This window comes from Hyla sarda, chromosome 1 (assembly GCF_029499605.1).
Source record: "Hyla sarda isolate aHylSar1 chromosome 1, aHylSar1.hap1, whole genome shotgun sequence".
Classification (NCBI taxonomy): Eukaryota; Metazoa; Chordata; class Amphibia; order Anura; family Hylidae; genus Hyla; species Hyla sarda.
Window position 1 is genome coordinate 437,272 of NC_079189.1, and position 12,277 is coordinate 449,548.

The 12,277-nt window shown below is 44.5% G+C and overlaps 2 protein-coding genes across 5 annotated transcripts in view; one reads left to right on the forward strand and one right to left on the reverse strand.

Annotated features, from left to right (window-relative positions):
- Positions 1-12,277, reverse strand: part of LOC130277649 (zinc finger protein 569-like) — a 614,204-nt gene that overhangs the window by 261,806 nt on the left and 340,121 nt on the right. The window lies entirely within an intron of this gene.
- The window catches only part of LOC130299747 (oocyte zinc finger protein XlCOF7.1-like), a 113,154-nt gene that overhangs the window by 35,326 nt on the left and 65,551 nt on the right, over positions 1-12,277 (forward strand). The window contains exons 5-9 of the mRNA XM_056551489.1: positions 437-528; positions 614-677; positions 806-897; positions 984-1,062; positions 1,170-1,261. Of these exons, the coding sequence (XP_056407464.1) occupies positions 437-528; positions 614-677; positions 806-897; positions 984-1,062; positions 1,170-1,261 (419 nt within the window). The remainder of the gene's footprint in view (positions 1-436; positions 529-613; positions 678-805; positions 898-983; positions 1,063-1,169; positions 1,262-12,277) is intronic.

Sequence of the window (12,277 nt, forward strand, 5' to 3'; positions counted from 1 at the left end):
TGCTGCACATCGGAATTACCAGAAGCTTGCCACAGTCCTGACTGGATAGGTAAGCACACCAAAGCATATAGAAACAACAAACTCCGCTCAGATCAGGCAAAAAGTTACATTAACCCCATTAGCCAGGACCCTGGGCTGGCAGCATACAGATGCAGAGGTGACTGAATACCAAAATAGCCAGGACCCCGCACTGGCAAATGAATAAAAACCAGTGTGGTTTTCAGGGTTCATTATACAGCCTCTGGCGAAGGGATCCAATCAGAATTTGTTGGTCAATTGTTTCTAGGTGGGTGGTCCTAGGGAGAGGTCAAGGGACCTGAATATCCCTTCTGTGCTGTCGTTAGGACACGAAGAAATATAGATATCACTCTCACTACCTAGTAACATAGAAATCTATTCAGCACTGATGTATTCATTCCCTGTGTGTTCCCCACAGATGGAGTCCTTGATAAAAATCCACCCGAGAGGTGTCCCCGTCCTCTGTATTCCCAGGACTGTCCAGAGGGAAATGTCCCAGAGAACCATGAGGTAAATAATGCTAAAGTCTCCAAAATATAAATATAATGTGATTGAACCCAAGATCATTGTACATGTTTATTTCTCATCTCTTAAGGGTGAAAATCTGATCACTATAAAAGTGAAGGAAGAGGAGACGGATTTCTGGGCCGATCAGCAGTGTAAGGAGGGGAAGACCTTTCACTGATAGTAAAAGAAAAAGCTGTTTTGAGGATCCCCTAGATACTACTACACCCATCATCTGATCATCACATGGAATAATCTATTCATCACTGTGTGTTCTCTCCAGATGGAGTCATTGATAGAAATCCACCCGAGAGGTGTCCCCGCCTTCTGTATTCCCAGGACTGTCCAGAGGGCAATGTCCCAGAGAAGCATCAGGTAGATGGCGCTAAAGTCTTTCCAAACTTTGGGCGTAATGTGATTGAACCAAATTTTTATTCTGTAAATCATTCTTGTCTGTTTAGGGTAAAAATCGGATTGATGTTAACATTGAGGTAAAAGATGAACCAGAAGAGGAGACGGATTTCTGGGCCAATCAGCAGTGTAAGGAGGGGGAGACTATTATTGGTGGAGGGTCTCCTAGATACTACTACACCCATCATCTGATCATCACATGGAATAATCTATTCATCACTGTGTGTTCCCTACAGATGGAGTCATTGATAGAAATCCACCTGAGAGGTGTCCCCGCCCTCTGTATTCCCAGGACTGTCCAGAGGGAAATGTCCCAGAGAAGCATCAGGTAGATGAGGCTGATCCTATATCTCTATAGGGGGGTCCTGCAGTCATAGATGTGGGGGTAGATTTTGGGGGTCTCTGTTGCTCCTCCTGTCTGCTGTATTGTAGTGAATTGTTCTGTATGTCACATCAGGGGGGAGATCTGACTAATAATAAAGTGGAGGATGAAGAAGAGAGGATGAGCGGCCATCACCCATGTATGAGGGAAGTGAAGGAGGAAATTCCAGGAGGTGTTACCCCAGGTATGTAATAATTCCAGGAGGTGTTACCCCAGGAATGTCATAATGCCAGGAGGTGTTGCCCAGGTATGTAATAATTACAGGAGGTGTTGCCCCAGGTATGTAATAATTCCAGGAGGTGTTACCCCAGGTATATAATAATTCCAGGGGGTCCCTGGTATGTAAAAATGCCAGGAGGTCCCGGGTATGTAATAATTCCAGGAGGTGCTGTACCAGCTATGTATGTACCAGCTATGTAATATTTCCAGGAGGTGTTACCCCAGGTAAGTAATAATTCCAGGATGCGATGGGATACATTGCGGAAATGTCCCATAGACTTGCATGGAACTTCCGGCAATGTGTCTGATCGCATTGGGCTACAAGGTTGCCTAGGAAGTTAAAATATATCCTGACCTTAAAGGGATACTCCGGTGAAAACCTTTTTTCTTTTAAATCAAATGGTGGCAGAAAGTTAAACATATTTGTAAATTACTTATATAAAAAAATCTTAATCCTTCCAGTACTTATTAGCTGCTGAATGCTACAGTGGAAATTCCTTTCTTTTTGGAACACGGATGACATCACGAGCACAGTGCTCTCTGCTGACATCTCTGTCCATTTTAGCAACCGTGCATAGCAGATGTATGCTAAGGGAAGCATGGTGGCTCAGTGGTTAGCACTGCTGCCTTGCAGTGCTGGGGACTTGGGTTCAAATCCCACTAAGGACAACAATAAATAAAGGGTTATTATTATTATAATAACGTCAGCAGAGAGAACTGTGCTCGTGATGTCATCAGAGAGCATTCCAAAAAGAAAAGAATTTCCTCTGTAGTATTCAGCAGCTAATAAGTACAGGAAGGATTAAGATTTTGTAATAGAAGTAATTTACAAATATGTTTAACTTTCTGCCACCAGTTGATTTAAAAGAAAAAAGGTTTTCACCGGAGTACCCCTTTAACACCTACATCAAAAACTGCACTTGTTTCTAGCGAAAGAAAAATGTTATCGCTAATTTGTGGTTTGAAAAAAATTTACAAAACCCGTTTTTACCCAAACAGAAAATTCAAGTAGGAATTCCGAGGGAAACTTCATGTTATCGCTGAATTATAAAGTAAAAGAAGAAGATGTGGCGCAGCGCTCCTCAGGAAGAAACCGCGTTACCCTGATCGTACATCCAAAAGTTCACAGTACGTTTCTATCATATAATAATACGCCTAAACAAGAGGAACCTTCTCCCGACCAATCACAGACTGGTACCCCAAGTATAGATCTGGATGAGTGGGAAAATATGCAATGTAACGAATGCGGACAAAAGTTTAAAAAAAGATCCGGTCTTTCTACGCACAAACTAGTTCATGTCATAAGGAAGCCATATCCATGTTCACAATGCGGGAAATGTTTTTCAAGGAAATCACATGTGGTTGCACATGAGAGAAGTCACACAGGAGAGAAACCGTACGCATGTGCAGAGTGTGGGAAATGTTTCACGAGAAAACCAGGTCTTATTTCCCATGAGAGGATTCACAGAGGAGAGAAGCCGTATGCGTGTGCAGAATGTGGGAAATGTTTTACAGACAAATCGACTTGCGTTCGACACGAGAGAAACCATACTAGGTAGCTGCGGTTTTGGATGTTGTATGTGGCAAATCTTTCATAAGGAAAACTAATTTTTAAAGTCAAAGGAGAATTAACATAGAATAAACCATGTTCTTGTATGTGAGGTGAGAAATGTGTAAAATAAATAATGTGATAAAATAAAAAACTAAACACGTTATATTTGACTTTTCCTCCCCTCATAAGAATAGTGATCACATGAAGCCATTTATTATCACATAGTTAAGTTACTCCGTATTTAAATCACCCAAATATCCCAGAGCAAAAGTTTACATACCCTTACGTGTTTGGCCTTATTACAAGGTAATACGAACACACAAGTTATACAAATAATTGAAGATTCATTTCCCACACCTGTCACTTATCTCTATCATGTGGATACTGAGCCATGGGGAGCAGAAAGGAACTGTCAAAAAGACCTGTGTACCCAGGTAAAGAGTATATAAAGATGAAAAAGACTATAAAAAGATAACCAAAGCCTTGAAAATGCCGGTCAGTCCTATTACGATGTGGAAAACTGACCTCCACCTGAAAGTAGGGAGAGTAAAATTCTGGTTGCAGTCATGGAGAATTCGTAGAAACCATATTGCGGGTAAAATCCATACAAAGAAACAATAGCGGAACGACTCGCCCAGATCTTTTGGAGTCAGATCAAATGGTAGACATCGCGGTCAGGCGGAGGTGCAGCGGGAGGTGGAAGATGTAACGGGGGAAATCAGGCGTCGGGCCACAGCCGGATCACACCGTTTGGTGCTTCGTCAGGCCCCTGCAGGTTTCTGCACTCCTGCGTGTAGCACCGCCCGCAGGAGTGCAGAAACCTGCCGCACTGAGTCATACATTAATAGGAGGCTAACTAGCAGGTATACAGCACTGTGCCAGATCTTTTTTTCTTTATTGTGGTTACACATAATGCGGGTAAGCCTATCCAAAGGATAAGGGATAAGAGGTCTGATCATGGGGGGCCCGCCACTGCGAACGCCGCAATCTCTGTGCAGCACGCTCATTCTATGCGGACAGTGTCTCCAGTCTCTGAAAGTTCTTTGTTTCCGGGACTGGAGGCGTGACGTCATGCCCCCTCCAATAGACATTCCCGAAAACAAAGTACAGCTAGTTACTAAATAATAAAGATAAAGAGTAAAACAGTAAACCTGATAATGCACAGTGCAGGGACACCTGTTTTTATTTTAGACGATTCAAAATAGATAACCACAATACTTTCTTATAAAAGCTGCTCCCGTGTTTGACGACTATTCTCATAATAGCTTGTAAGCTGTAATGTTGTCCTTCTGTATCGATACACAAAGTTACCTGCATATGAATCCTGGATGATCTCTCATCGATAGCAGAAGATTCTCCTGACGTAATGGTCTTTCAAACTGGAAGGTCACCACCGTCGAGGGAGGAGAAGGGCCTGACCCTGTACAGAGTCTGAAGTACTCACTTAAGTCCTCCACCTGTTCTTAGATGTCAAAAGAGGCCATTGAAGCCTTTCCTTCCACTCGGGGATGACCGTTTGAGGAGAATCGGGGATTTGCCAGCCTTTTATATTTGTAAATATAATTCGACTTTCACTTTCTTTTTGCTTAGCTACACCTTTTCTTTTCAGATTTACAACGGGTGTAAAATAGGGAGATCAGGGGGAATCAGTGATCTGGGATCATAGTCTATTCTGACCGGGCCACAGCCATTGTGAGAGGATTAAATGGTCGCAAATAGGAACTGGATATCTCCAAAGTCCATTCCTTGAAAGGATAATTGTGAATATAGTTAAGGGGGTACTCCACTGCCCCAGTGTTTAAAACATTTTTGTTCCAAACGCTTGGAACGGGCGGCATGTTTGTCGTGACTTCACGGCCATGCCGCTTGTGACGTCACATTAGGCCCTCTAAATGCAAGTCTATAAGAGGGGGCATGGTGGCAACCACACCTCCTCCTATAGACTTGCATTGAGGGGGCATGGTGAGACATCATGAGGGGCGTGGCCGTTAGGTCGTGACCCCTGCACCCAGCGTTCTAAACAGATGTACAGGGACTCCCGTGATCAAACATCTTATCCCCTATCCCTTGGTACCCCTTTAAAAGTCTTTCTTACCATCCTGAAGGAAAGTTATACTATTTGTGCTGTCAAATGAGTGAGATAAGTCAAACAGATATGTGAGGCTGAACCTCTAAACCGTAACAAAGACCACCCTCGGTGTTCAGGCTGGCTTGATTTTCTGGGACGCCCCTGGGTTACAGTTCATGGTCACAACTTATTATGGAAGATTGAAAACAGTCTCTATGTATAAAGGGGAGCACTGATTCTGGAAAGGGACCCTTACAGTTCTCCTTTTTTTATCTAAGGAGTCAGGGGGTGTCTTGTATGTTTTCTGTCCAAGACTGAATTGTATTTGTCTGAATGTTAAGCGAGTTGAGTCCAAAGGATAGGGGATAAAATGTCTGATCGCAGGTGTCCCTTCGATGGGACCCCCACGATATCTGTGCAGCCCCCAGCATTCTGGACCGGGCACTTCCTCCGAGACTTGACGTCACATCCAGGCCCCCTTGTGACCTCACACCACACCCTCTCTATTCATGTCTATGGGAGGGGGCATAACGGACATCCCATAGACATAAATGGAGGGGGCGTGGTGTGATGTCACAAGTGGGCGTGATGTCACGTCTGAGGCAGCACCGGGCACAGAATGCCAGGGCTGCACGGAGATTGTGGGGGTCCCTGCGATCATACATCTTAAAGAGAGGACAGACATACTATACGGGACACCCAGGAAAATAAAACTAAATGATGCCCCTTTGTAGACAAGACACTGGCCCTAATTTACTAAAAGTGGAGTTTTCTTTGTGTACTTTTTTTTCCTAACAAGTATTTTTTTCATGGTATTTACCAATTTTCCCTACGTTATGCTTTTTTCACACCTGCTCTGAGCTTTTGGATTTTCCAGAGCTCAAATCTGCCACATTTTATATGGGAACATTAGTATCTTTGTTGGGATTTGTCAAAAAACTGTTGGGGGACATGCCTCTTTCTCGGCAGCTTATGCCCCCTTTTTTTTTTCGGGTTTTCCGAGTAAAGTGGAGAGTTGGTAGGGTTTTTCCTGTCGAAAATTCTGGCGCACGACACGTGGCACACGACATGTTTTAGTACACAGCAAGTGCACTCGGCGACTCACAGGCCCCTATAATATTGCGCAGAGTGGTGGATTGCCATTGCGAGCAGGCCGGGGGGGGGGGGGGGTTTGTGGCAACAGCTGGAGGCACACTGTGGGTCGGGTGTGTGTCTAATGACTTGTCCTAATTGTCTAGCTTGGATGACCGTTCAGGTTCCCTAGAAAGTTAAATATATAAGATTAAGTGAATGGATTAAGGAAAAAATCACGAGATTAGATCAGTAGAAAGTGCTCCATTTGTCTCTAAGTACTTGTGGAATCCTTTTAAGATCTTAGAAAAGCTGGTTGGAATATACATGTAGTTCTCTCTTATTTGCATTATGGTTCTCCAACCATCTTTTCACAAGCAATGTCAGCTAGTCCAGCCCAAGGTGAACCCCCTTAGGGAAGTCCGAATACTACAGTACATAGACGACGTCTTTCTGGCCACGGACACCGAAGTAAACTGTAAGGAAGGACACTAAGGATAAGTTCAGATTGCCAGCAGACTCTACTATTCGGAGTTCTATTGGCAATTCCGACAAGAAATTTACAGTGTACTCATTTTGGCTGCACCTCTGCCTAGTTTTCCTTTTACCTCTTGGGCATGAATCAGAAAAACTAGAGGTGACATAATGTTTAATAAGTCTATATTAAAATCCACCAAAACAAAGGAAAAAGTGCATTCCCAAGATAGTGACTAAATATCAATAAAACTATATACATATAGACCCGTCCAAAGGTCTCACATGTCAGCATTGGCGCGATCACTAACAACAACATATCACACCACACCCCCCTATATGGGAGGGGGCGTGACGTCACAAGGTGTCATAGCATGACCTCACAACCAGCGCCGCCGCACCCAGCATTCTAAATGCTTGTACTCTTCCCCAAAAAGAACATTCCCAAAGGATAGGGGATAAGATGTCTGATCGCAGGGTTCCCGCCGCTGGGACCCCCGCGATCTCTGTGCAGCACCCAGCGTTCGTTTAGAATGCTAGGTGGGGGTCCTGAAGTCACACCACTCCCCCTCAATGTAAGTCTATGGGAGGGGACGTGACAGCCCTCAATAATAATTTAAATTGCCCCCTTTCCCCATTTTACTAAAAAGAAAAAAAAAAAAACATTTGGTATCTGCGTGCGTGCGTGCGTGCGTGCAAATGTCTAAACTATTTTTTTTTTAAATTACCGTATTTTTTACCCTATAGGACGCACCCAATTTATAGGTGCAAAATCTAAAAAAATAAAGATTTTGAACCCAATAGTGGTCTTCAACCTGCGGACCTCCAGATGTTGCAAAACTACAACTCCCAGCATGCCCGGACAGCCGTTGGCTGTCCGGGCATGCTGGGAGTTGTAGTTTTGCAACATCTGGAGGTCCGTAGATTGAAGACCACTGCATAGGAGGTAATACTCACGTGTCCCCGCCGCTCCGGACCCGTCACCGCTGCCCTGGATGTCGCTCCATCGCTGTCGCTGTGTCCCCGTCGCTCCGGAACGTCTCTGCTGCCGGTCGGGTATCCTCGCTCTCCGTCGCCATCATCACGTCGTTACGCACGCCGACGCACGTATGCAACGACGTGATGACGAGGAAGGAGAGCGCCGGCCATACAGGGGATCCCTGAACGGAGAAGACACGGAGGAGGCAGGTAAGGTCCCTCCTGGTGTCCTGTAAGCACTAACCCGGCTATTCAGTCAAGCTGTTCGGGACGCCGCGGTGAAATCGCTGAACAGCCGGGTTAGTGTCACTTTCGCTTCAGACGCGGCGGTCAGCTTTGATCGCCGCATCTGAAGGGTTAATACAGGGCATCACCGCGATCGGTGATGTCCTGTATTAGCCGCGGGTCCCGGCCGTTGATGGCCGCAGGGACCGCCGCGATAGGTGTGTATTCGCCGTATAAGACGCACCGACTTTTTCCCCCCAGTTTTGTGCATCTTAGACGGCGAGAAATACGGTAGGTTAACAATCCCATACAGTGAATGGTGTAAACATCAAAAATTGCTTTCTGCCACATCCCAGAAAAGTGAAATAAAAAGTGATCAAAAGTGATGCCGATAAAATCTACAGATCACGGTGAAACCCTCCAAAAGTTACACAATTGCGTTTTTCTTTTCAGTTTCCCCATAAAATATTTTAAGTGTCATTGCAAAGAACAATTGGTTCTGCAAAAAACAAGCCCTCATATGGGTCTGTGGATGAAAAAAACAAAACAAACCAATGGATTTTAGAAGGCGAGGAGGAAAAAAATGAAAACGCAAAAAAGGCTTTGTCCTTAAATGGGCACGGTCATTAAAACTAATCTTTGCTATTGCTTTCCTTATGGTTAATAAAAAATCTTTCTAATGTAATGTATTTTTTAAATGTGTTTAAAAAAGCTGCCACTAGGTGTCTCCCTTCTTGTCCAGAGCACATTTCTAAACCCCCCCCCCCATCTCTTGCATAGACTTTGGACTCCTGCTGGCCTGGCAGAGGTCCAAAATCAGGAAATGCTGAGGGGGGTGTGTGCAGCCTTAGCCAATCATAGCTCATCCGCAGTGTTCACTTAGACAAGAGAAAGGAAAGGACGGAGCACATACCGTGACGTTAGATGCAGGTGCGTTACGGTATGTGCTCCGTCCTTTCCTTTCTCTTGTCTAAGTGAACATTATGGATGAACTGTATTATACGTGGGCACTGCCGTTTAGATTTGCATGGGACTGTCCGGGTACAACACAGGTTACCATTGATCCTTGCTGCAGCTGCGTGTGGCTAGCGGTGCCGGTATTTGCTTTTTTGGATATGTGCAATAACAATAATAGAGGGAAGAAGTTCTCCCCTGTATGGCTTCAGATGATGTCACGCCTGCTGGGGAACGCCCCTTCCCAGTCTGTGAATCTGACTGAAACTGAGCAGAAAATACAGAACAATATCAAGGTAGAAAACTAACAAATAATAAAAATAAAGGCCGGGGGTGGTTTATCATGATGGGGGCCGTGACCGGGGAGGATTAGAAAATAGAACAAGATCATGGGAGATTCTCTTTGGATATGATGTCCGCCCCTAGACATCTTATCCCATATCCAAAGCATAGGGGATAAGATGTCTGATCATGGGGTCCTGCCGCTGGGCATATCTATCTGATATCTCCTCAAATCTCTTCTTAAACTATTGCTATTGCTTGCACACACATAATGGATGAATTTCTCGAAGCTTCACCTGTCTCATCATATGCTGAGGAGGAGGTGAACAGAATCCTGGGTGGACTGAATGGGGATGCAGCTTTTTTGGCCACACCAACTATCAATGATGTTAAACGTAACTATGAAAACGAGTCTAGGAGATACATTGTCTTGGATTTACACCTTATTACATTGGGGGAATATTACAAATGTAAACGCATACCACGTGGAATGAGATCACGACTGAGACCTTCTGTACATACTGAGAATCCAATGTTTAAGAAGAGATTTGAGGAGATATCCGATAGATATGCCCTTGATATCATCTTATTGAACTTGGACTTTTTACAACAAGAACTGTTGGTAGTGAAAGGTAAACTGGAATCTCTAGAGACTGATTTGACTTCTATGCTGTCTTCAGATGATCTTGGGATATATAAGGAGAAAACTAAAACCTTCCTCAATAAATTCAGGACTGATATTATGGAAACTAAAAAGAAGTGGTTTAGAGATTTAAGTGACTACTCAAAGGATCGAGTATATAATTGGAATCAAAATGCGTTTAATTATACACGACAGGATATAAATCGTAAAGGAGTAAAACCTAAAATGTCAACAGATGGATCTAACACTTCTGCATTCTTTGATAAAGGTTTTTTAGGTCAAGGGGGGAACCGGAGTACCCCCACAGGAAACCAACCAGAAGAGGTGGCAGAAGAAGAAACCGGAAAAACAAGATCACAAAGCCACCGCCCCCAGAGACAAGGAAACAACAGGAACCAGGGTCCCAAGAAAAAGACATAAATAGAACTGTGGTAAATATATCATCATATGATCTGTCAGATACTGAATTGTCTGTATTATCAAAGGGTCTCTCATATTGTCCTACTACCAAAATGGATTGGTTTGGTTTAGAGTGTGATTTACAAACATTTTTTAGAAGATTGAAATTGAAAATTTGGTTCAATACACAAGATAAAAGTAACTTAACCACATCTATTGATCCTATGAGACAGATGTTGAAATTGAAAGATTTTGAATTGTACAATACCAGCACATTCAATCCAGTGATTGTTTCTCATCCTTTAGAGACATTTATGTCCTTAGTCAAACAAGACATTCAGAAATTAAAAGATGAAGATAGTGGTACCAGAAAGTATAATTTATCTTTGGCAGAGAAACAAGCACTGGATGGACTGGCTTCTAACCACGACCTCACAATCAAACCAGCAGATAAGGGTGGTGGGGTCGTGGTTATGAATACTGTTGATTATAAAAAAGAGATTTATAGACAACTGGCGGATGTACAGACATACAGAGAGCTGAAAGGGGATCCCATGAGAGAGATCATGGGCAGACTTACCAATATAGTAGAGGAGGCATTCGCAGATGGACTTATTGATAAAGACCTGAAAAAATTTTTGATAATTAGATACCCTATAACACCAAGGTTATATATCTTACCAAAGATCCATAAGTCCCTCTGCGATCCCCCTGGGAGACCGATAGTATCGGGTCGGGATGCTGTATTGAGTAAAGCATCCATTTTTTTGGACAGGGTCTTGAGACCTTTTGTTTTCCGGACAGCTTCATATATTCAGGATACCAATGACTTTTTGTCAAAAATTAAACCTATACAAATTACAGATCACACAATCTTGGTTTCCTTGGATATATCAAGTTTATACACTTCTATTTGCAATGAAAGGGGCCTGATGGCAGTGAAAAAGACATTGGCGACCTCAGACTTCCCCATGGCGGTTCAGGATTTTCTTTTACAACTTTTGAATCTTATTTTGAGCAACAATTATTTTGTTTTTGATAATAAGTGTGAAGGCTAACGCAGTTAGCCTGTATTTGTGAGAGGGGGCGGGGTTAATCACTATAAGAACCCGCGGTGCCCCTAGCACAGTACGCCGCGGGTTCTTCACATGACGAGAGGTCAGCTGACACACCAGTCAGCTGACCGGAAGCTGTTTCCGGCGGTGCGGTACGGGTAAGTGGCCGGGGCTGGCCTTGGTGGCGGCGTTTCTCCGCAACCACCTCTCCGGAGGTAAGCCGGAGTCCGGGGGTGTACCCTCGGCCAGGCCCCGGCCCCGGTTTCATTAACAGTGGGACACGTGGCCCGTTCTCTTCCTCCGGCGGGTCTGGCACGGCCCCTCCGGCAGTGGGACCCGTGACGGGGGCATGCTGCGGCTATTGTGTTGGGGTGGCTGCGCGAGTCCTCGCTCCCCCACGAACCCGTGTGGCAGTACGGTACCGGCATTTCTACAGCCGGGTCGGTGCTGTCACCTTAGGGTTTTTCTGCCAGGGTACTGGCCCCTGTTGTGGTATCGGGGAGCTTAGGCTATCATCATACCCCCGCCACCTGTCATGGTTATGTAGTGTATATTGTGTGTGTCGGTTACCGGGTTCGTTCTCAACGGGGGAAGGGGGGGGGGGGGGTTTAGTCACATGCCGGCACGTTCTCTGGCTGCGCAGCTCTGCATTTTACTACAAGGGGTTAATTATATGACGGCACGATTCTCTGGCTGCTCAGCTCTGCATTTTTCTACAAGGGGTTAATTATATGACAGCACGATTCTCTGGCTTCTCAGCTCTGCATTTTACTACAAGGGGTTAATTATATGACGGCACGATTCTCTGGCTGCTCAGCTCTGCATTTTTCTACAAGGGGTTAATTATATGACAGCACGATTCTCTGGCTGCTCAGCTCTGCATTTTACTACAAGGGGTTAATTATATGCCGGCACGTTCTCCGGCTGCTCAGCTCTGCATTTTACTACAAGGGGTTAATTATATGACGGCACGATTCTCTGGCTGCTCAGCTCTGCATTTTACTACAAGGGGTTAATTATATGACGGCACGATTCTCTGGCT